The 24806-nt window shown below is 44.3% G+C and overlaps 1 protein-coding gene across 1 annotated transcript; it reads right to left on the bottom strand.

Annotated features, from left to right (window-relative positions):
* Positions 1 to 1010: 1010 nt before the first annotated feature.
* Positions 1011 to 19952, bottom strand: IP6K1 (inositol hexakisphosphate kinase 1; the record flags this gene model as incomplete). Its single annotated transcript, XM_084246747.1, has 5 exons — positions 1011 to 1544; positions 2088 to 2263; positions 5191 to 5372; positions 8559 to 8769; positions 19730 to 19952. 5 exons carry the CDS (start codon positions 19950 to 19952, stop codon positions 1011 to 1013), a joined length of 1326 nt encoding a protein of 441 aa, XP_084102873.1.
* Between the last annotated feature and the right edge of the window lie 4854 nt (positions 19953 to 24806).

Raw genomic sequence — 24806 nt, 5'->3', positions numbered from 1 at the left:
CTGAACTTTCTTCCTCACAAGCCAGGAGCTCCTCACACGGGCTGCTACCATGAGCTTGGCCTGGGGAAAGGAGAGACCCTGAGCGGACCAAAGCCCTTAAGCCCTGGGAGGAGCAGCCAGTCCAGAGGCAGCACAGCTGCCCAAGCTAGAGGAGGAAGAGGACTCCTCCCCACAGCAAAAGAACTGCAAATACTATCTGGGCCAGAGCTGCCAGAGGCCCTGAGGCCTGCTGGGAAATCTACTCTCCTCAGCAAACAGAGCAGAGCCTCCTTCTATTTGGGGTAAGAGGGGGTGGCCTCCTTGGACAAGGGGACTTAGTGAGAAGGCTGGCTGGGGTATGCAGGCAGGAAGAGGAGCAGGTTCAAGTGCCAAAAAGTTCCTAGGGAACCCAGGGCCTACCCTCTGCTATAATGTGGCTTCAGCCCAGCCTCATGAATCTAGCCTAGGCCAGGGTGAGAAACAAGGGTGGATCCAGCTGCAGACAGTTGGCCCCACAGTGCCTTGGACATCTTTTAAAGAGCTGGCTGACACCCACCAAAACAAGACTCAAAGGTCCCCCAAAAGATGGGCACCCAATCCCCTTGACTTCCGAGGAGCAAGGGATGAGTGGGAAATGGAGGTGTCCTGCATCAATCAGGTTTCACCCCACAACCAACAGGGCCCTGCATCACAGACCCCCAAAGACCTAGGCAAGAGAAACCAATGTCCAAGGGCAGTGTCCTGCTGCCAAGCCCACCAGGGACACCTCACACCTCTTCCTTCCTAAGTCAGCCCGGACACAGCAGTCAGAGCCACAGCGCGAAGGAGCCTGGCTGAGAGGATGTGTGTTCTGCCCTCCTGCACTTTATATATATGGATTCCAGGCTACAGCTAAAAACATTTCTTTTAGTTTACACCAAAGAGAAATATAACCCTTTAAAAGCAAGTCTGTGTGTCCTCACGGTGAGTTCAGAGCAATGGTCCCTGCCTGCGGGTGGAGAGGAAGGAGTTCTGAGGGTCCAGAGCTGGGCCTACTGGTTCTCGTCCCGCATCTGTTCCATGATGCTGATGAGGTTTTCGAGGCCAAACACGTAGCCTCTGTCTGGCCCGTCATGCACAGTGGGGTCATCCCGGAAACCCTTGAACGTGCTGTGTGCAAAGTCAATCATGCGGACATCCACTTTGGGTAGAGAGGAGGATCCCGCCTCAGGGCTGGTGCTGCTGGGGCTGCTGCTGGGGCCACTGGGTGAAGCCACCTCAGGGAGCCCTGTGTCCAGGTGCTTGAAACGCAGCTCAGACCGGCGGTCCAGGTAGGACTCAGGCCTGCATTCCTTGCCATCATAAATGACAAGCAGGGAACTGGAGTAGAAGCGGTAGGAGGCCTGCCGCTCCAGCACAGCTTTTAGGCCCCGCAGTTTGCCCAGGATGGGCTCAAAAAGGTCACGCCGCAGGTCCAGGCCGTTATGCAGGTACTGATAGAGGGCGTTGCGGAAGCCTTCGATAGAGAGCCCACGGCCATAGTACTTGTTCCTGCAGAGGTAATGCCCTGTGTCCAGCTGGTACACCTGAAACCCCAGGAGACAGACAGTGAGTACCAGAGAGGCCAGATACCTCACAGTGCCCTGGGCAAGCACTGTCTGGGAAGCACTTTGGACCAACCTGAGCCTTTCTGCCCACCCCTGCACACCTGGATTGGGCAGGCGAGGTTCACCTGTTTTCCTGCCGTAAAGCCAGGAGAGAGTGGAGGCCAGGCCTACGGGTTCTCTGCCATCACCTTTGGACCCCTCCTTCAAGTTGCCCTGGGACCCAGCTGGACTCAAACTAGGAACATCTTGCTGACAGACAAGAGTCTTACTTGCCCCATTGTCAAAGCAACAGGCTCCCACAGTGGCTCTGCGCCTAGAGACCAGATCAGGGTCAACAGGTAAAGACAAGAGGGCTGCAGGAACATACCTACAAAGACATATTCAGCACCCTGTAGGGAACTCACCCTCTTGGAGGAGATTCTGGACCAACGCGTGCCAACCTGGCACGGGTAGCAGACAGGTATATGTGCAACCCAAAATATGCAAGCAGCAGCACTGAGGCACTCACCAGGGGTGACTCACCTGCATGCCACAGACCCTGACACCCAGTGTAGCGGACGTACTCTGCTCACACTTCCTCATCTGCCGGGCCGCCTTCTCAGCTGATGCATCATCACCGTGCTGCCGGGTGCCCATCTTCAGGTCCAGCACACAGGGGTACTTAAAGTGGTGCACCACGTTCTCAAGCAGGAGGAACTCTGGACCATGGTCAAGGAGAATGGGAGTCGCATTTACCATCAAGCCCAACCGGGAAAGTACTACCTTTTTTCTACAAAAGGGGGTGATCTCATTGAATGTAATCCAATATATTCACAAACTTTTAAGTGGATTTCACCCCAGACTTATTTAAAAAAAAAATTTAACACGGTAAAGTATATAAAATGTAAAATGTATCACTTTTTAAAAAAGATTTATTTATTTATGCATACAAGAACTGGGGTATAAGCCTGAGGTGTGGGGGGTGAGAGGATTCACCAGAGAGAGCGGGGAGCAGAACAGGCAGATCTACTGAAATACATTGCTGAGGGGAGCAGCGGGGGAGTCAGGAGAGGTCTGCTGCGCCATGTGGGTTTCTCCCTGGCCGGCCGGGGATCAAACTCGTGCTGCAGACAGCTTCATAGTTTGTGTTTTAACCCCTGCACCACCAGGGAGGCCCCTAAAATTTATCACTTTAACCATTTTTATGCCTATTCAACATCAAATACGTTCACATTATTACGCACCCATCACTACCATCCACTTCTAAAACTTCATCTTCTCAAACAGAAACTAAAAATTGTATCCATTAAAGAACAGCTCTCTCATTCCTCTTCCCTCTAGAACCTGGTAACCACTATTCTACTTCCTGTCTCTATGAATTTCTATTTTAGGCATTCCAGGTATGGTTCATGTAAGTGAAATCATTTAACATTTGTCCTTTGTGTCTGGTTATATCACTTAGCAAAGTAGTGGGCTTTTAAAAAAAATTTATTTATTTATACATGCAAGAACCGGGGTCCAGGCGAGAGGTGTGGGGAGGGGGGTGGTAGTGGTGGTGAGAGGATTCACCAGAGACAGAGTGGGGAGCAGAACAGGTAGATCTATTGAAATACACTGCTGAGGGGGAGCAGCGGGCGAGATAGGACAGATATGCGCCATGTGGGTTAGCTCCCTGGCTGGAGATCGAACTCATGCTGCAGTGACTGGTGATAGCTTGGTAGCATTGAAACTTTAATCCCTGCACCACCAGGGAGGCCCAGCAAAGTGTTTTTAAAGTTCATCCATGTTGTAACATGTGACAGAGTTTCATTCCTTTTTATGGTTGAATAATTGTCCATTGCATGTATCACATGTATCACATCTGAAGTCATTTTTATTTTATGCTTTAGCTCTGTCTTGCAGGCATACACAAACTAAAGATTGGGCAGATTCACATTATCCCTGACAGCACAGTAAACTAACGCCCTATTCAAGCTAGTGCCTCACCTAGGCTTAAGAAATAAGGAAGACATCTTCATAGCATTAATACAAAAGTGAAAAATCAGATTTACCATTCCCAAAAAGGAATCTTTCCCAAAAAACCCTGAGTTAAATTTCTATCTTGTCATTTTCTGACTATACTTCAAACCAGTGGACTATATATTTAAACATCTCTTAACGCTACTAGAAATAGTAACTTCTAGGACCTTCTGCTTAAAATGTCTCTATGGTCCTGGTCTTCTGGTGTTGATACCCACACCATCAACAAATCTGACGTCTGTAACAACCTTAGTTTACAGAAGTCTAGGCTTGTCATGTGTTTGCCAAAAGTCATTATGGCTCACAGCCTGGACCTCAGTTTTGTATTTGGGGACTAAGAAGCAACCTTAGAGTCTTGAAGATAAGACACTTAGCATCACTCTGATGAACATTTTAAAATATCCTAATTCCTTAATGAAAAGTCATTAGGTTTGGCCTTCATTAATCTTGTCATCCACTATAAACAAATGACAATAAAACTTAAAGAAGCCTACAGAAATATTGCACAGTGACTGAGAGCATCGGTTCTTTTTTTCTTTTTTTTAATATAGGCATGTTTTATTTATTTATTTGTTTGTTTGTTTGTTTTGTTTATACATGCACTGGGTACAGTCAGAAGCACGGGAGGGTGAGAGAATTCACCAGAGCCAGAGCGGGGAGCAGAGCAGCCAGAAGGACCGAAGTACACTGCTGAGGGGAGCAGCGGGCGGCAGGAGGGGTCTGCGCGCCATGTGGGACCCTCCTCCGGTGGCCGGGGAGCAGCTGGGGATCGAACCGGTGCCGCAGAGGCCACGGGCAGCTTCGCAACCCAGCGCTCAACCGCTGCGCCACCGGGGTGGCCCGAGCATCGGTTCTTAATTACTGCTTTGGCCACTCACTGGCACAACACTTACCTCCTCTGTGCCCCCATTTTCTCATCTATAATAAGAATTAGTTCTTCCCATAAAAGACTATTATGAAAACTGAGCAAATGCATATGAAGCGCTCAACACATTTCCCCTCAGTTTTTCAGTGTTAACTGTCTACTGCTTCAAAACACCAAACATTTGTAAGAATTCCCATTTCCTAATACTTTCACATCCTAAAACTATTTTACACTGTAAGTTTTGGTGCTTACCTTTAGACCAAAAGAAACTGAAAATCAAACATACTTCCTTTTTAATATTATCTCTTGGGGAGGGGGAAAATGCATGTGTACATTCGGATCCCCGATTCCAGACATTCACTGATAAATATGGTAGCCACTAGCCGCAGTGGCTATTTAAATTACTTAAAATAAATTTTAAATTCAGTAACTCTATCATTATAGCCACTTCTCAATTATTTGGTGTGGCTAGTGGCTGCCGTACCAAAAAAGCAGAGATACAGAAATACTCATTGTCACAGAAAGTTCTATTGGATAATACTGTTCTAAGACAGCCAAGTTTAAGCAGTCTTACCAGCCCCAAAGGCAGAAAAAAATGTGTTGATGAAAATAAGAAGCAAAGGAACAAGAATCTGAAGGCGAGAGATGAGAACAAAAGAGGGGCAAGAGGGGTTCCTGAACAGAGAGAGCCTCTGCCATGGTCCGGAAGGTGCCCTCACACAGGGGACCCGGTGGCAGCAGTGACAGTGCTGACAAGGATACTGTAGAGCTTTCGGTCCTTGGACTCAGAGCGCATGCGGCTCAGCTGCTGCTTGTGACAGCGCAGGCTCCAGGGATTGTGGCTGATCTTCTCAGAACTCAGACCGCTATTGCCATCTAGCATCTGGAAAGGGACATCAGAGTGGCTGTGTAGCTCCATCTTTGGACTCTTCACCTCCTGGGAGCTAAAAAAGAACCACACACTTATCAGCGGCTGAGGAAAGTACCGAAAACACTACAATTTTATCATAGCTTCATTTCCCCCCAACATGAAAATCTTTGTTTGAAGTAACTTGCAATGCTGCTTATCATACTGCCGAGCAAAGAAAACTGCAGCACTGGTGAAGACAAGTACTTTGGAACCAGTAGGGCAAGTTTGCACCTCAGAACAGAAGCTTTCTCCTCTCCAGAACTGCCCGCAGAGTGCATCACAGAGCGAGCTGGCCACCGGGGCTAGTGTGAGCTGGTGGGTGGCAGGCTGTGCAACACTGGCACTGGCAGACCCCACTCCCTTCAACTAGAAGCAGAGGGGTCCACCAACACCTCTTGGTATGACAAAACACTCATTTTCTTCTCATGTGGGTATTGCTGAGGCCATCCATGGAGACCGTGGACATCATTTATGATCTCCTTTAGGAAATAGCACGGTTGGCCTATTTGCCAAGCAAACCCACATAAATTCTCAGGCACTTAATATCATCCTGCTGTCACAGCCCCGGCCCTGGTAAAGAAACAAACTACTCCTGGAAGTGACTCTGACACTCTGCTAACAAGCCCAAAAGTCTGGTCACTGCAAATACAGCTGTCATCTTCAGAACATGGCCCTGACCCTAAACACAACACAGACCTTATTCTATGTTCACTGCCCTTCATCAGATGATTCAGGAGCAACTTATATATCTCTGGAGAACAAAAGAAAGCCCAATTCTAAAGAGTTCTTGAGAGGGAGGCATCAAATGCCAGCTAGGTACTTGGGGATTATTCTTATCACTTGAATGACCATAGGTCCCACAATCACCGGTCAAGAAGAAGCCCCTTGGAAAATGAAAGGGAAGTCGTAGAAGTGCATCTGCAGGCTGGCGCCCATTTTCCACAGAATATTCAACATCTGGAGACCCTGATTAGTAAAGAAGTGAACGTGAAGTCCTCTCCTGGCATCAGAGATGCAAACCCAGCTAGAGAGGACCTGACCAGGACATGGGAAATGACACATCACACATTGTGGGGGTCTGGACCACCCTGGCCCTTACAGAGCTATGGGCTACATATATGTGCAGCTTGTGTTGCTGAACTGACCTGATGTCAGGGAAACTGTGTGCTGCCATATCTGAGAATAAGTCCCACTTTAAACTTCTAAGTCGAGTCATATAGAGCATCCTACTTACTGAAACTGACTCTTGAGTCAACACTAAATATGAAGTAATTTCATGATACAATCATCCCCCAAACAAATCCCATCACCATTCGCAGTCATTTCCCATCTTCCTCTCCCGCTTAGCCCCTGGCTATCTCTAAGGATTTGACTATTCTGAATAGTTATATAAATGGGACCTACAATATGTGGTTCTTGTGACAGGCTTCTTTCACTCAGTACTTTTTTCAAGGTTGATCCATGCTGCAGCATGTATCAATACTTCATCTCTTATTTTTATTTTTTTAAAGATTTATTTATTTTTATACAAGAGTTGGGGTACAGGCCAGAGGTGCAGGAGGGTGAGAGGATTCACCAGAGACAGAGCAGGGAGCAGAACAGGCAGACGACAGAAATACACTGCTGAGGGGAGCAGCGGGCGCGACAGGACAGGTCTGCTGCACCATGTGGGATTCTTGCCCACCGGCCGGGATTGAACCCGCACTGCAGAGGCTGCAGACAGCTTCACAGCGCAGCGCTCAACCTGCTGCACCACCAGGGAGGCCCACTTCATCTTTTATAGCTAAGTAATATTCTACTGTAGGAATATGCCACATTGTGTTCATCCATTCATCAGTTGAGGGGCGCTTGAGTTATTTCCACATTTTGGATATTAGGAAGAATGCTGCTACAAATGTCTGTACAAGTTTTGTGTGTGAATATATTTTTTCAGTTCTTTTTGTGGAAGTCCTGGATTTAACTTTTTAAAGAGCTGTTTAATTTTCTTCCAAAATGGCTGCACTATTTTACATTCCCATCAGCAATGGATATAGAGTACTCTACATCTTTACAACACTTTTTTTAAACGATTTATTTATTTATGCATACAAGAACTGGGGTACAGGCAGAGGTGCAGAGGGTGAGAGGATTCACCAGAGACAGAGTGGGGAACAGAACAGGCAGATTTACTGAAATACACTGCTGAGGGGAGCAGCAGGCAAGACAGGAGAGGTCTGCAAAACCATGTGGGTCAGCTCCCTGGCCGGGGATCAAACTCGTGCTTCAGTGGCTGCAGACAGCTTCATAGTGCTGAGACTTAATCTCTTGCACCACCAGGAAGGCCCTTTATCAACATTTTTAAGTCTGTCCTTTTCTTTTTTTTTTTAAAGATTTATTTATTTATTTATACAAGCACTGGGTACAGTCAGAAGCGCAGGAGGGTGAGAGAATTCACCAGAGCCAGAGCGGGGAGCAGAGCAGGCAGGAGGACTGATGTACACTGCTGAGGGGAGCAGTGGGCGGCAGGAGAAGTCTGCGCGCCATGTGGGACCCCCCCTCTGGTGGCTGGGGAGCAGCCAGGGATCGAACCGGCGCTGCAGAGGCTGCAGGCAGCTTTGCAACCCAGCGCTCAACCGCTGCACCACCAGGGAGGCCCAGTCTGTCCTTTTAATTATAACCACCAAGGAGTTTACTTTTTTTTTTTTTTTGCATGAAATATCAAGAAACATAACTGTAAAAGATTTACCTAATCCATAAGAAAAATCAATTTCCAGTACAATAAATTAAATTTTAGATATAAGAAAAGGGTTAACAACTGGTATTAGAGTCTTAGAGAGGTCTGACATCCAAGCCCCTAAAGAATGAGAGTCTGGATGGATTCTCATTGCCCTGGGGCTCTGACATCCTGCAGGTCAGAAAATAGACAAGAGTCTCAGATGTGGGCCAGTGCAATTTGACCTTCTGTCTTAGGGTGTGCAAGTCATAAGAAAGCTGGAGAACACAGGACAAAGGGTGTCCTTGCTTCCAAAGTCTTCCCTCTCTCTTGAACAGATACACCTGTACTCAGGAGGCATTACTGGGGCGATGTGACACAAAGCAGATAGGCCACAGCAATGTGGGTGGGCCAAAAAGCCAATCATTATCCCCCAACCTTGAACCCTAGTTTTTTATGATATGTCAGGACTTGAGTGTGCTGACAGGACCAGACCTGCACCTTCAACCCTGCTCACCCCTCCCTTACCTTTCAGAGGTCTCAAGGGTCAGGCTGACTCTCTCTTCCTTGTAGTCACTGCCACTGCTTGACCGGTGCAGGCTCCGGCGGGAGTGTTTGCGTCGAGGTTGCTCCCGCTCTGGTGTGTCATCCTGTTCCACCGTCTCACTTTCCACGTAAGGGTAAGCCACCAAATTGATATAACCATCACTGTCCCCCTCAAAACACACAGACACCACACCTATTTAAAAAAAAAAAGGGCAGGTAATTAACAAAAGTCACAGGTTGGGTCTGCAGAGCACAGCTGCTAGTGTTCACTGTCCACCTGCAACAGGCATCACCTGAACCAACCATAGATCAGTGCAGGAACTTGGACCAGTAAATACCATCTTTCCAGAAGACAGAGGCCACTCACCCCTCTAAGTTTGCTATATATCTTTGGTCTTGGATAAATCTGTATTTTTTACTCTTAATTTAACCCTCTCACTGTCAGGGATTGATTTCTAAGCTGTCAGTCAGCTCAGAATTACCTGAAGTAATTCAACCCTTATGAATTACTTATGATGCTGTCACTTCCTGTCTGTGTGCACCTCTAAATCCAATTTCTTTCTGCCTGATGGTGTGACCTACAGAGATATCAAAACTTCTCTAAGACAGTTCCCAAAATATGTTTTCTGCCCACACTGAGCATCAGGCTATTCTAGCCTCAACAGACAGAGCTGTCACTCCACCAAAATACTGGCATTCCTAAGTTGAGATGACGTTCTGTCTTCCATGCTGTTGTATCCATTTTTAATAAACAGGTTGTCTTTTCTTCTGGGTCGTTGCCAAAGGAGTTAAATTATAGCTATACCCAGAAATCTAACAAACAGGAGACTCAAAAAAAAAAAAAAAAAAAAAGAAGACCCAGGCTGCCCTTTGTCTAAGAGCTTCCACAGCCCATCCTCTGTCAATTACAATTCTCTTTTATACTCTTGGTGTGCATAACTGGCTCGATAATCAGCAAATTAGTGAAAAGCATGACGAACACATCAAGAATATCCTTCTCTTGGGGTCATTTCTTTCTCCAGGTGGGCACCGCCCCAATCCATGAGTCCTTTTAGAAAACAAAATCCTTAAAACATCAAGGTAAAATAGATTTTTCTTACATTCCAATCATATTGTTTAAATTTATGTCCCTCTTTAGGGGGTTTCACATGCATCCCTGGCTTTCTTACATAATGTCTACCTCTCCTGCAGGTTCCCACCTTGGTAACTTCCTCTGTCTTTACCAGACAATTTTACTCATGACTGTGTGCCCTCTGGTCTACAATCTTTGTCTCCGGGCTCTCCCTCATGCTCTAATCTAGTGTGTCCTCGAGGCCTGCCACACAGCTCCCATGCCGGGACCCTCCTTCCATTCCTCCCACGTTCTTCTACTTCCCTGCCTTTCCCTATTCTTGGTTTATTTATTTAAGTGGAATACATCTTCAAGTTACTGCCTAAGAACCAGTGTTCAGGAAGACAGTTTTCTGAGCCCTTTGAAGAACTTTATTCTGTACCAATACTTGATAGACAGTTTAGCTGAAGACATAATTCTATGTTGTCTACAAATAAAGACAGTTTTACTTCTTCCTTTCCAAAGTGGATTCCTATTTCATTTTCTTGCCTAACTATACTGGCCAGAACTTGCAGAAGTTGACCACAAGTGTAGAATACAGGCATCCCTGCCCCACTCCTGATCTTATAGAGGAAATCAGTTATTTCATCACTAAGTATAATCCTAGCTATGGATTTTTCATAGCTGCCTTCTATCAGGCTAAAGAACTTTTCTTCTATATCTAATTGCCTGAGAATGTTCTTGCTAATGTTTTGCCAAGAGTGAAAGGTAGATACTGCCAAATGTCCTTACTGCCTCAACTGAGATAATCATAAGGTTTTTTCTTTTTTTAGTTTATTAATATGACAAATTACTTAACTTTTAATGTTAAAACCAACCCTGCATTATTCATGAAACCCTACTTGGTCATGTCATATTATCTTTATTATACCACTGGATTCAATCTGCTAAAAGTTTGCCTAGATTTTTTATATCTGTGTTCAAGAGGGACATTTATTTTCTTATAAGGGCCTTATAGAATGCGTTGGGATATATCCACTCTTCAACTTTTGGGAAGTTTGCATAGAACTGGTAGCATTTTTATTAAATATTTGGTAGAAGGCGTCCCCTGGTGGCACAGCGGTTGAGCGCTGAGCTGCGAAGCTGCCCCACAGCCCCTGCAGCGCCGTTTCGATCCCCGGGCCACCGGGGAGAATCCCTCATGGCGCGCAGACCTCTCCTGCCTTCCCTCAGCAGTGTGTTTTGTCAGTCTGCCTGTTCTGTTCCCTGCTCTGATTCTGGTGAATTCTCTCACCCTCCGGCGCTTCTGACTGTACGCAGTGCTTGTATAAACAAACAAAATAAATCTCTAAAAAAAAAGAATTCACCAATTTAGCTGTGTGGTCCTGGAGTTTGCTAAAATACTTTAAACTCCAATTTCAAGTGGTTTAATAGATAGGACTTATATAAAGATGATCGATTTCTTCTTGAGTGAGCTTTTGTAGTTTGTGTCTTTCAAGAAAATTGTGTTGCATCTATGTCTCAAATATCTGCAGAATCTGTACTGGTGACACATCTAATCATTGCTGATAATGAAAATTTATGCCTTCTCTTTTATTTGATCTGGTCCACTAAAAATTTATCAGGGCCTCCCCGGTGGCGCAGCGGTTGAGCGCTGGGTTGCGAAGCTGCCCGCGGCCTCTGCAGCGCCGGTTCGATCCCCGGCTGCTCCCCGGCCACCGGAGGAGGGTCCCACATGGCGCGCAGACCTCTCCTGCCGCCCGCTGCTCCCCTCAGCAGTGTACTTCGGTCCTTCTGCCTGCTCTGCTCCCCGCTCTGGCTCTGGTGAATTCTCTCACCCTCCCGCGCTTCTGACTGTACCCAGTGCATGTATAAACCAAAAAAACAAACAAACAAATAATAAATAAATAAATAAATAAATAAGACATGCCTCTAGAAAATTTAAAAAAAAAAAAATTTATCAAATTGTTTTCTGGCAAATAATCTTTGGTGAGTTATATGTACTGCAGTACCTTTATCTGCTCATTTTCTTTGAAGGTGTATTTTCATAAACATTAGTTTTTAATTTTATATAGTCCAATCTATCATTCTCTCCTTTTACAATCAGCTATTTTATCTATGTCTTCCAAGGTCATCTAAAAGCTATACTGGGGCCTCCCCTGGTGGCGCAGCAGTTGAGCACTGGGCTGTGAAGCTGCCCGCAGCCTCTGCAGTGTCGGTTTGATTCCTGGCCACCGGCGAAGGTCCCACATGGTGTGCAGACCTCTCCTGCCGCACCCGCTGCTCCCCTCAGCAATGTGTTTCGTCGGTCTGCCTGTTCTGTTCCCCACTCTGACTCTGGTGAATTCTCTCACCCTCCTGTGCTTCTGACTGTACCCAGTGCTTATATAAATAAATAAACAAACAAACAAACAAACAAATAAATAAACCTTAAAAAATAAATAAATAAATAAAAGCTATACTGGAAATCTTTAATTCTTTGTAGACACACACCTTTGAGTATCCCAGGATACCACTGGCTAACACAGAACATTTTACCTGATAGGGAAGAAATGGCTATGCTTTGAGTAGGAAAGGAAGAAGATTCCTCCAAGAGTAAGTGAAATTTGGAAATCAAACTAGCGATCTACTCTACCACCAGCTTAAGTAAAATAATTTTGATCCTAACTTAAAAAAGAACTTCCAGGGGCCTCCCCCGGGGCGCAGCGGTTGAGCACTGGGTTGCGAAGCTGCTCACGGTCTCTGCGGCGCTGGTTTGCTCCCCGGCCACCGGAGGAGGGTCCCACATGGCGTGCAGACCTCTCCTGCCGCCCGCTGCTCCCCTCAGCAGTGTGCTTCGGTCCTTCTGCCTGCTCTGCTTCCTGCTCTGTCTCTGGTGAATTCTCTCACCCTCCCGCACTTCTGACTGTACCCAGTGCACGTCTAAACAAATAAAATAAATAAATAAATAAAACATGCCTCTAAAAAAAAAAAAAAAAGAACTCCCATTACTCACACCTAAGTGGAATACAGACAGAAAAATTAAAATCAAACACCTTTTAGCTGAAATGACATAAGTTCCTAATTTTCTAGGCATTTATAATATTGCTTTAAATAGAGACAGATTATATTTGGGTGAAGGTTTTTTTTTTTAAATAAGTACTCTATTTACTTTTCAAAATTGTGGTAAATATATATGCAACATAAATTTGTCATTTTAATCATTTTTAAATGTACAATAGTCACATGAAGTACAGTCATAACCATTATCACTTAGATCTACTTCCATAACTTTTCATCCCCTGAAACAACAACTATGTACCCATAAATCCTAACTCACCATTATCCCTTTATCAATACCCTGGTAACCTCTAGTCTACTTCCTCTCTACAAATGTGTCTATTGACAGTATTTCATATAAGTGGACTCTTTTGTGTCTAGTATATTTCCCATAGCATGTTTCCAAGGTTCATCTATGTTGTAGCATGTAGTAGACCTCCATTTCTTTTTATGGCTGAATATTATCTCATTTTAAGCATATATCACATTTTGTTTATCCATTCATCTATTGATGGGTTTTCCCACTTTTTGGCTAGGAATGGAATCGCTGAATCATATGGTAATTCTGTGTTTGACTGTTTGAAGTACTGTCAATCTGTTTTCCAAAGTGGCTATACCACTTGATTTTCATACCAGCAATGTTCCCATTTCTCCGCATCCTTGACAATATTTGGGTTTTTTCTTAAGAGCCATCCTAATGGGTGGGTAGTGGTAATGCATGGTGGTCTTGACTTGCATTTCCCTAGTAACTAATGATATTGAGCATCTTTTTCATGTGGTTATTGGTCATCTATACTTTTCTGGAGAAATGTCTGCTCAAGTCCTTTGATCATTTTTGAAGTGTACTGTTTCTTAACTCTTAGTTGGCAAAAAGAGGCAAACTAGTTCTTAGAACAATCCAAACTTTTTTTTTTTTTTAATCTGTTATTTCACTTATGCTCAGAATGTTCTTTCCATTGCCCATCTGCTCCTTAGCGTTTATCCTTCAAGTTTCTCCAAACATTCCTTCCCTGATCTGATGTGCTCCTATATCAAGTATTGTGATCTGGAAGCCCTTGTTCTGTGTTTGCAATTACAGAACTTTAGTTTCTCCATAGCATTATCACAATCTACAACTGTTTTATATGATTTATTCTTGGTCACAACAGCATGTAAGTTCTTGAGAGTATGGACTTTTTTGTCTTTTACATGCATCTAGCACAAGCTCAATAATTATTTGATAAGGGCCTCCCTGGTGGCGCAAGGGGTTAAGCACCACACTATGAAACAATCTGCAGCCTCTGCAGCATGAGTTCAATACCCAGCTGGCCAGGGAGCAACCCACATGGCGCAGCAGACCTCTCCTGTCTCGCCCGCTGCTCCCCTCAGCAATGTATTTCAGTCAATCTACCTATTCTGCTCCCCACTCTGTCTCTGATGAATCCTCTCACCCGCCCGCATCTCTGGCCTGTACCTAGCTCTTTTGTGCATAAATAAATCTTTTTTAAAAAATTACTTGATAAATGAGCAAAATTTATTTGTATAAGTATGCAGAAACCTGTCAGTACTATAGGGAATACACTTAATGACTATAATTGTTTATACTAAATAAATGAAAATCCCTCTTCAAGCCTAGTGCCAAGGTAAAGAATATAACTGACATTTTTCCTAGCTTGGTTAAAAATGCCTATGCTTCAGGGCCTCCCTGGTGGCACAAGGGGTTAAGATGCAACCTATGAAGCTATCCGCAGCCACTGCAGCACGAGTTAGATCCCCAGCCAGGGAGCTACCCACATGGCGCAGCAGACCTTTCTTGTCTTACCCACTGATCCCCTCAGCAGTGTATTTCAGTAGATCTGCCTGTTCTGCTATCCGCTCTGTCTCTGATGAATCCTCTCACCACCACCCCCTCTCAGCACCTTGGGCCTAGACCCCAGTTCTTGTACGCATAAAAAATAAATCTTTAAAAAAAAAAAAAATAGGACTGGGGCCTCCCCGGTGGCGCAGCGGTTGAGCGCTGGGTTGCGAAGCTACCCGAAGCCTCTGCAGCACTGGTTCGATCCCCAGCCGCCGGGCAAGGGTCCCACATGGCGCGCAGACCTCTCCTGCCGCCTGCTGCTCCCCTCAGCAGTGTGCTTCTTCAGTCTGCCTGTTCTGTTCCCTGCTCTGGCTCTGGTGAATTCTCTCACCCTCCAGGGCTTCTGACTGTACCCAGTGCTTGTATAAATAAATAAATAAATCTTAAAAAAAAAAAAAAAGGGACTATATGTCAAAAGTACACACAAGGGCCTCCCCTGGTGGCACAACGGTTGAGCACTGGGCTGCGAGGCTGCAGGCAACCTCTGCAGTGCTGGTTCATTCCCCGGCCACCGGCGAGGGTCACACAAAAGAAAAAAAAAGTACACACAAGCCAGCATAAAGGACTTCCAGTGGTCAAATCTAGAATAATTTGAGGGACAGTTCATAGTGATAAATTAGTAAGAAGGGAGAATTCTTTCTATAGAATTCGAATTCCACTTAATTGTTACAGAAGGAATGATGAAAACAAATGTCACTATTAGGCATACAACATGGTAATAATTGTAGGTAGAACAACTGATAGATTCTAAAATTAGTGCGCTAGTGAGCAGAATGTTTAGAGACTCTCTATGTATCTCCTCATAGATATTAATTACAATGGGAAAAAATAATAGCTTTATAGTGTGAAAGCCTGGCAGATACCACCTTAACCTCATGATCAAAATTATACCATGAGCGCCTCCCCTGGTGGCGCAGTGGCTGAGCGCTGGGCTGAGAAGCTGCCCGCAGCCTCTGCAGTACTGGTTCGATCCCCGGCCCGCTGGGTGAGGGTCCCACATAGGGTGACAGACCTCTCCTACCGCGCCAGCTGTTCCCCTCAGCAATGTACTTCAGTCCTTCTGCCTGTTCTGTTCCCCGCTCTGGCTCTGGTGAATTCTCTCACCCTCCCGCGCTTCTGACTATACCCAGTGCTCGTATACATAAATCAAAAATAAATTAATTAATTAAGGGCCTCCCTGGTGGCGCAGGGGTTGAGCGCTGGGTTGCGAAGCTGCCCGGAGCCTCTGCCGCGCAGGTTCGATCCCCGGCTGCTCCCCGGCCACCGGAGGAGGGTCCCACATGGCGCGCAGACCTCTCCTGCCGCCCGCTGCTCCCCTCAGCAGTGTACTTCGGTCCTTCTGCCTGCTCTGCTCCCCGCTCTGGCTCTGGTGAATTCTCTCACCCTCCCGCGCTTCTGACTGTACCCAGTGCTTGTATACATAAATAAATAAATCTTTAAAAAAAAAAATTATACCATGAGCAACAATACACGTTGTTCCTGATATGATGAACTCAGGACAACACAGGATCATTTCTGTTGCCTAAAATACATAACCTAATTAATCATGTGTAAAATAAGACACATCAAAATTTAGGGAACGTCTATAAAATAACTGTTAAAACTTTTAAAAAGTTTTGAAAAATAAACTGAGAAACTATCCTAGATTAGAGTACACTGAGGAAGACTGAGCACACTGTGACCTCCTGGATCAGGAAAAGGATATAGTGGAAACTGATGGCATCTGAAAAAGGTGTACAGATTGGCTATTAGTGGGCCTCCCCGGTGGCGCAGCGGTTGAGCGCTGGGTTGCGAAGCTGCCTGCAGCCTCCTCAGCGCCGGTTCGGTCCCCGGCTGCTCCCCGGCCACCGGACGAGGGTCCCACATGGTGCACAGACCTCTCCTGCCGCCCGCTGCTCCCCTCAGCAGTGTACTTCGGTCCTCCTGCCTGCTCTGCTCCCCGCTCTGGCTCGGTGAATTCTCTCACCCTCCCGCGCTTCTGACTGTACCCAGTGCTTGTATAAATAAATAAATAAATCTTTAAAAAAAAAAAAGATTGGCTATTAGTATTATATCAATATACATTTCTTGATTTTGGCAATTACAAATTGTATTATGGTTAAATAAAGATGTTAGTATTAGAGAAAGCTGGGTATATGAGAACTCTATTATAATTTGTGTATACTTTCTGTGATTTTAAATTTATTTCAAAATAAATGTTGGTCTCTGAAATACATGAATTGAACCTGCATTATCTTTTATCTGAATAAATTTGGTTTCATTTGACTTAGGAAAAAAAGAATCTGTATTTGAATTATATGTTTTTGTTTTTGAATGTCAAAAGGGTCTTTATTTGCAGAACAGGACTCTAGTAGAGTAAGTCAAATCCTGCATATTAGGACTCTTCCAACTTCTTCTTTCTCCTCTGCTGTGGTGGGGGTGTAACCAGCAGTAGGAGCGGCAGTGGATCACAGGGCAGCAGAAATGGAGCACACTAGCCACCTTGCTGAGAACCTGCCCACTGATGTCTTCAATGCTTTTTTTTCTTCAGCTCACTGATGACCTTGTCGAGCTGCTCATCTGCCTCAATGTCCACGCTGTTCAGGATATTCTTGATGTCCTGGGGGCTGAGGAAGGCAATGTCCCAGAGGGTGGCCAGCAGAGGGAAGGCAGCATCAGTGACAAAAAGCTAAATGAACTATATATTTGAGGAAGTACACCTTTTTCCCTTGAGAAAATGCAGCCCAAAGAAAGAAAATCAAACAGATACTAAAGATTTGCTATGCCTTTAAAGATTTCTGTTTCCAGTCTAAGAGAGGAGGAAAAACTGCATCAATACCTTAACTTAATTATCTTTTCCTGGGAGACACCTTGAGATTCTAACTTGTCCCAGTGCTAGTGGTTATGGTTTCATTTTTTCCTTTTCTCTCCCTCTCTGTGTTTTCTTATTTATTTATTTGTTATTTTCATTTGGTGGTTGATTTAAAAAACATTTCTCAGGAGTTAAGGCTCAACTTCCCTTTAAGGGATTTTTTTTCTCTTAGGACTCTGAGTTAACAGGGCCTATAATTCTCTTTCTGGTTTTGACATATTTATAGCACAAGGTTTGGATGTGTTGAGTGGGGATGAGTAGGTGGAAGAAGCTGCATTTATAAAGCATATGTAACTGTTGTTTCTTAGCCACTTAGAGCAAGCAGTGTTGAATTCTGGCCTCCTCTTTTATTTTGTAGCCCATGAATATGTATTCTTTCAAATTTAATATTCTTCTGATTCTATTTGAAAATAACAACCACACCATCCAATTTCAAATGTCAGAAAGGACATCAATAGACATTTCTCCAGAAAAGAAATACAAATGGCCAAAAGCAAATCAATACACTCAATAGGGTGGTTTTAATAATGAAAGACAAAACTTGGGGGCCTCCCTGGTGATGCAGGGGTTAAAGACACAGTGCTATCAAGCTATCACCAGCCACTGCAGCATGAGTTTGATCCCCGGCAAGGGAGCTAACCCACACAGCACAGCAGACATCTCCTGTCTTACCCTCTGCTCCCCTCAGCAGTGTATTTCAATAGAGTCACCTGTTCTGCAACCCCCTCTGCCTCTGGTGAATCCTCTCACACCACCACCCCCTCCATCTCTGGCCTACACCCCGGTTCTTTTTTTTTTTTTTTTTTTAAGGATTTTATTTATTTTTATACAAGAACTAGGATACAGGTCAGAGGCGCGGGAGGGTGAGAGTATTCACCAGAGACAGAGCGGGGAGCAGAACAAACAGACGGATGGAAATACACTGCTGAGGGGAGCAGCAGGTGAGACAGGAGAGGTCTGCCGTGCCATGTGGGATTCTCCCTGGCCGGCCGGGAATCAAACCCATGCTGCAGAGGCTGCGGACAGCTTCACAGCACTGTGCTCAACCTACTGTGCCACCGGGGAGGCCCTACACCCCGGTTCTTATATGCATAAATAAATAAATAAATCTTTAAAAAAAACCTAAAACACAAAATTACTATATGACTCAGCAATTTTGCTCCTAGGTATATAACCAAAGAACTGAAAACAGGGATTTCAAAATACTTGTAAGCCAGTATTCACAGAAACATTATTCATAGTAACCAAAAGATGGAAACAACCCAGATGTCCATCAACAGATCAATGGATAAACAAAATGTGGTATATATACTTAAAAAGGAATAGTATTCAGCCATAAGAAGAAAGGAAGTTATGATACATGCTACAACACAGATGACCCTTGAAAAATTAGAAACACAAACCTTGAAAACAAAAAAGGACAAAATTACAATTCCATTTATATAAAATAACTAATAAATGTGTAGAGACAAAAAGTAGATTAAAGGTTACCAGTGGTTCTAGTGAGGTGCAAATGGGCAGTTATTATTTAATAGGTATAGTTTTTGTTTGAAGTGATGAAAAAGTTCTGGAAATAGTGATAAGGGTTATATAACAATGACATTGTATTTAACACATAAAAATGTCAAACTTTATGTTATATATATTTTACTACAATTGTTTAAAAAGTGAAATAAGCAACAAAAGTCTATACCAGTATGGATTGGTTCTTCTAAATACAGGACCCATTAAGTAGAACATGGTGTGGGATGCAGTGGATGACTGAACTCATATAGTTTTGGAAGCTTAAAAAGCAGAATACCTAAAAAAAAAATAACTTACACATGTTAAACAATCATAAAAATGTTCAGTGACATAAATCAGACTTTAAAAACCAAAGTGATGATTCATGGATTCTCTTTTATGTGTATTTTGAAACAGATTCTTTCTCCTTCAAAGTTAAGACCTCAAGGCCCCAGTCTTTCTGTAAATTTCTTTATCAGTCCACACTCTCAGCACATACAGACAGGCTCCACAGAGCCTCCTGCCAGCTATTTCAACAGTCTGGCCAGGAAGGCATCCAATTTCTCCTTTCTCTGGGACCAGAGAAATGCTCCCCCACTTCTCTCCTAGAGCATTCTAGAAAACAGGAAACCTTGGCAACACCATGATCTTCTTTACCAATGGGACTTAATTTTGTGGATTCTTCTCCAGTTCACCTATCAATGAATTCAATTTTCAAGAGCTAAAGACTTTGTTGATGCCTTCAACTTCTAATTTTACTTAATAAAGTGACTTAGCTGCTTTGAGACAACAAGCACCTAAAACCACATCAAAAGGGGAAAAAAAGACAAGGAAAACTGAGTTAAGGGCCTTCACACAGGCCTGTGACTGACCTTTGTACTCAGGGGTGAACTCCTTCATTTCAGGAGGGAGGGACTCATAGAAGCGCTGCTCCCGGGAGATGAGGGGTTTGCACACAGTGTGGTCATCGTAGCGCATCATGCTGCTGTGTCCGCCCACCTGGTGGATGAAGGGTTCCAGGAGGACTCCCCGGTCTCCGGGCCGACCTGCATTCTTGCCATACTGCCCCACTTCCATGGTTTGACAAACACACATTGCGTTGGGGGCCGGTTGCACACTGAGGGCAGAGGATGCAGCACATGGGCCACAAAGAGAGAGCTAGTAGGCGGACCTGGCAGACTGAAAGCCAAAGGTCAGAGTCTATTCAGCTGATTCTTCTTTCCTAATAGAAAAGGAGAAAAGAAAAGCGGGTATCAAAACACCTGGCAAGCTAGTTTCCCTGGAGTTGACAAAACATTTGTCCCAGGAGTAAGAACAGATTTTGACAAAACATTTGTCCCAGGAGTAAGAACAGATTACGTGTTTCCCCAACATGTACGACACTGCTTGGTGCTTGAGAGGCAGTTGGTAAATTTTGTTTAACAATACAACTTTGGTTTTCTCCATCCATCTTTTTATGCACAAAAGTCCACATTCTCTTCCTTTTCGTTTCTTTTTTTTTTTTAAAGATTTATTTATTTATTTGTTTGTTTGTTTGTTTGTTTATGCAAGCACTGGGTACAGTCAGAAGTGCGGGAGGGTGAGAGAATTCCAGAGCCAGAGCAGGGAGCAGAGCAGGCAGAAGGACCAAAGTACACTGCTGAGGGGAGCAGCGGGCGGCAGGAGAGGTCTGCGCGCCATGTGGGACCCTCGCCCGGCAGCCGCAGATCGAACCAGACCCAACCAGCACTGCAGAGGCTGCGGGCTGCTTCGCAGGCTCAACCGCTGCGCCACCAGGGGAGGCCCTCTCTTCCTTTTCTAGCTCTGAGAACCCTTCTAAGTTTTCCAAAGGATTTGATTTTAGAGCTACAATATGTTACAGCCATGAGGAAGGCAACTATCCTGTTTACTTCACATTCAATAAGTAAGGGTCCAGGAGGGAAAAAAAAACAAAGAGAAGGAGACACAAATTCATTCTGTTCAGATTTCTTACAACAGCCAGCACTGGTAAGGAAGGGCCTCTCGACTCAAAGGAAGCGTTTCTGCCTGAGAAATCAGGTCACACTACCATAACAACTTTTTTGCAGGTGCCATGAACAGGCAGAGAAAGCCATTCTTTGCTGAGTTATAGCATCATAAAAAAAAGTGTTGCTTTTCCCAAAGAAATTCAGGCTTTGTATTTCTTCTAGTTTAAATTTACAGCCATCAATTTATGACCAAGTCTAGCATGACAGTTTCCCTTTATGATTCATACAAACCAGTGTGACAAGGAAAAGCTGGTATACTTAAATACCCTCTTTGTTATTGTGTAACAGGGTGGTCCCCAGGAAAAGGGGAGGTTATTGGGGCAGGGAACCTTGAACCTCCCCTTTTCCTGGGCACTACCCTGTTATAATTTCAATTTTCTCTCAAGAAAGTTAAAGTAAGGCCTCCCTGGTGGCACAGTGGTTGAGCGCTGGGTTGCGAAGCTGCCCGCAGCCTCTGCAGCGCCGGTACAATCCCCGGCCGTGGGGCAAGTGTCCCACATGGTGTGCAGACCTCTCCTGCCGCCCGCTGCTCCCCTCAGCAGTGTACTTCGTCAATCTGACTGTTCTGCTCTCCCCTCTGGCTCTGGTGAATTCTCTCACCCTCCCGCGCTTCTGACTGTACCCAGTGCTTGTATAAATAAATAAATAAATAAATAAATAAATAAATCTTCTAAGAAAAAAAAAGTTAAAGTAGTTGGCAACTTCCTTAATACTGAGTATACTTTTAGATTTGGGAATGTAGTAGGTAAAACTATACTGAAAGATCAGGAACAAAAAAGAAAAATGTTTTTAGAGTAGGAATATGGTTTTATCTGTAAGAGCCCTTTTTTCCCTGAACCCTATAATTATGGGCAAAATGGGCAACATAAACTCACCATTGCAAAACTGCAATATGTTCTTAATTCAAAGCTGCCCAGGTAATTACTATCTATTTTACTGCCATTAACAAAAGTTAGTTAATCTTGAAACAGATCAGCACCACCTTAATACACACACTTTTTGGCTTAGCCATCCACTTCAGATGGATGCCAACTACCTTCAGAGAGCAAATCTCTGCCCCAAGGAGATTCCCCATACTCCATTCTCTCCAAACCTGAGTTTGGTATACATTTCTAGGGATCCTAAGATACCCCATGCCAAGTCTATTACAGCAATATATCACTATTGTCAATTACTTATTGTTACCACCACAAATTCATTCTTTCTTATCTCCGTCTGGTCAAAAAGAAGCTTATGGGAATGAACTAAGCCCACAAAGAGGACCAAAGTGAGTAAAAAGCATAATATGGAAATAAAAGGACTCATACAGAAGCAGTGCTTACATGGAAAGTGAGCAGTTGTAGAGAGTCTTTTCCCAAAGACTCTGGAGGTGCCCACTGTGGCTGTAGACTCATTAGCACTGTCAGTTGGCTCCTGCCCAGACTTCACCCTGGGATTGCCTCTGACTGTAAATGGAACACCAGTAGGATGCAAAACTTTCTAGCCTGGGTCAGTGGGTGTCTAGGAAAGGAGAGGAGCCAACAGTGCCAAGTGTTCCAGAGGATCTGGGCAGGAGGAAAGTTAAGGACCTGGCCAGACCCTGGATTTGAGAGATTCATGCCAACCTCTATAGGACTGGAAGGTAGAAATCCAATCTCCAGTCAAGTCTAGACTTTTGATATTTTGTTTCCACATGATGGGTATATATAAAGTCATGATGTTTTTGCTTTTCAAACATCTTCTTAGATATAAACATATAAAACACACCACATACATTTCTATTAACTTTGTTTTAGCTCTTTTTCCCCCCTCCCTATTTTCCCCCTTTATTGGGAATAGAGGACAGTTTCAGATTAAGTGAACAAACTTAGTAATACAGTACTGATAACAAGCATGACCTGAATTCTGGGAATAAGTGCTTTTCTAGCTTGGGGTTAGGCGAACAGACACACAATCTTCTTCAAAGAAGAGAAACATGTTATTCAGCCACCAAAGATTTTGGTTTCAAAGAGGGCTAATGACAATCCACATGCAGATAAAAATCCCATTCCTACCTCCAAAATCCAAAGTAAATGCTTACCATATTAAGGACTAAATATACAAAATAAAGTTGTTTTTTTTAAGATTTATTTATTTATGCATACAGGAGCTGGGGTACAGGCCAGAGATGTGGGGGGTGAGAGGATTCACCAGAGACAGACTGGGGAACAGAACAAGCAGACTGACTGGAAAACACTGCTGAGGGGAGCAGCGGGAGGGACAGGAGAGGTCTGCCATGCCATGTAGGAATCTCCCTGGCCGGCCGGGAATCGAACCGGCACTGCAGAGGCTGTGGACAGCCTCATAGCACCAAGTTCAACCTGCTGCAACACCGGGGAGGCCTGTGATCTGATTTCTTACCCTCTCCCCTCTCATACTGGCTAGCTACACAGGTCTATTTCTAATTTAAGGTCTTTGCACCTTTAAGATCCACCTACGCCTGGACCCTTCTTCCCCCAGATATCCACATGGTTAACTTCCTCACCTCCCTCAAAGGAGGTCTACCACAATATTGCTCCCTAAGTTTAAATTGCAAACCTACCTACACTTCCCATCCCCCTTAATCTGCTCTACTTTTCTTTTATTCACACTTATCCCCTCTAGCATATTATTTATTTTCTTATTACTTACAATGTCTATTGTTTATTATTATTATGTCAGTTCCATGAAACAAAGCTTCTTTGTTTTGTTCACTATATGTTATCCTAAATATGGCAGTGTCTGATATGGAAACAATGCATGTTTGTTTCTAAAGCATATAACCAAGGGAACCTAATGCTTTTTTTAAATTCAAGTCCATTCGTGTTTTTACCTATGAGATGTTAGGCACTGATGCAGATTAGGTATCCTTATTAGAGTGAAGAGAACAAATCTTCTCCTACCCCCACTTTGGATTGTTTCAAGCAGATGCTCACAAACCTCTCTTCTGAGGAAGAAAGAAATAGAGGGAATATTCTCAAGGTATACAGGCTGCCAAGTGAGCCTGCCCAGGACAGGTACATCCTCTAATCTAAGAAACTAGAAATGTGTACAGAAGGCTCCAGCAATCCTAGAGGTTTGAAATCAGAAGGGAAAAAGGTTTAAAGGTAACTATTTTGTTGTTTGCCCTCAGAGAAGAGATGGAGGTCTACTTAGAACACTAGGTCCTATCCGGGAGCTAGGGACACCAGGCTGAGAGCAAAGAGGGAGCAAGGAAGAAAGAAAACTTGGCAGCAGGCCTGAGACGGCTAGAAAAGAAGTAATTTAGGGCACGGAGAGAAGCTAGAATCCAGTGTGCCCTTTCCCTGTTTGTACTGGATTTCTAAATATTAAAAATCTGTGTTTCCCCAGATACATTTTAGTAAAGATCCTTTTGAAAATATCTGCCTCAACTGTAGTGGGAAAAGATGGACTCAAGGACAGAATTTTAAGAATACAGGTCCAAAGTGATACAGAGGAAATCAAAATGAGGAAGAAAAAAACCAAAAGAAAGGCAACACAGAGGTGTCCCGTTCCTCACCTGAAATACTGTTCACAATTTGTATGGCATGCTTCTTTTTTTTTTTTAGATTTATTATTTATGCACAAAAGAACTGGGATACAGGCCAGAGGTGTGGGGGGTGAGAGGATTCACCAGAGACAGAGTGGGGAGCAGAACAGGAGGATTTACTGAAGTACACAGCTGAGGGGAGCAGTGGGCGAGTTCGGAGAGGTCTGCTGCGCCATGTGGGTTGCTCCCTGGCTGGCCAACGATCAAACTCATGCTGCAGTGGCTGTGGACAGCTTCATAGGCTGCATCCCAACCCCTTGCGCCATCAGGGAGGCCCCTGTACGGCATTATTCTTGAACAAGAAGTTACAGAAATACCTGTGCTGGCACTAAATTGTTCAGGTGAGCCATACCTAAATCAGGTAAAAGACTGCCTACACATTTACAAGTGAATCTA

The sequence above is a fragment of the Talpa europaea genome, assembly GCF_964194135.1.
Source record: "Talpa europaea genome assembly, chromosome: 11".
Taxonomy (NCBI): Eukaryota; Metazoa; Chordata; class Mammalia; order Eulipotyphla; family Talpidae; genus Talpa; species Talpa europaea.
This window is presented reverse-complemented; position numbering and strand designations above follow the sequence as displayed.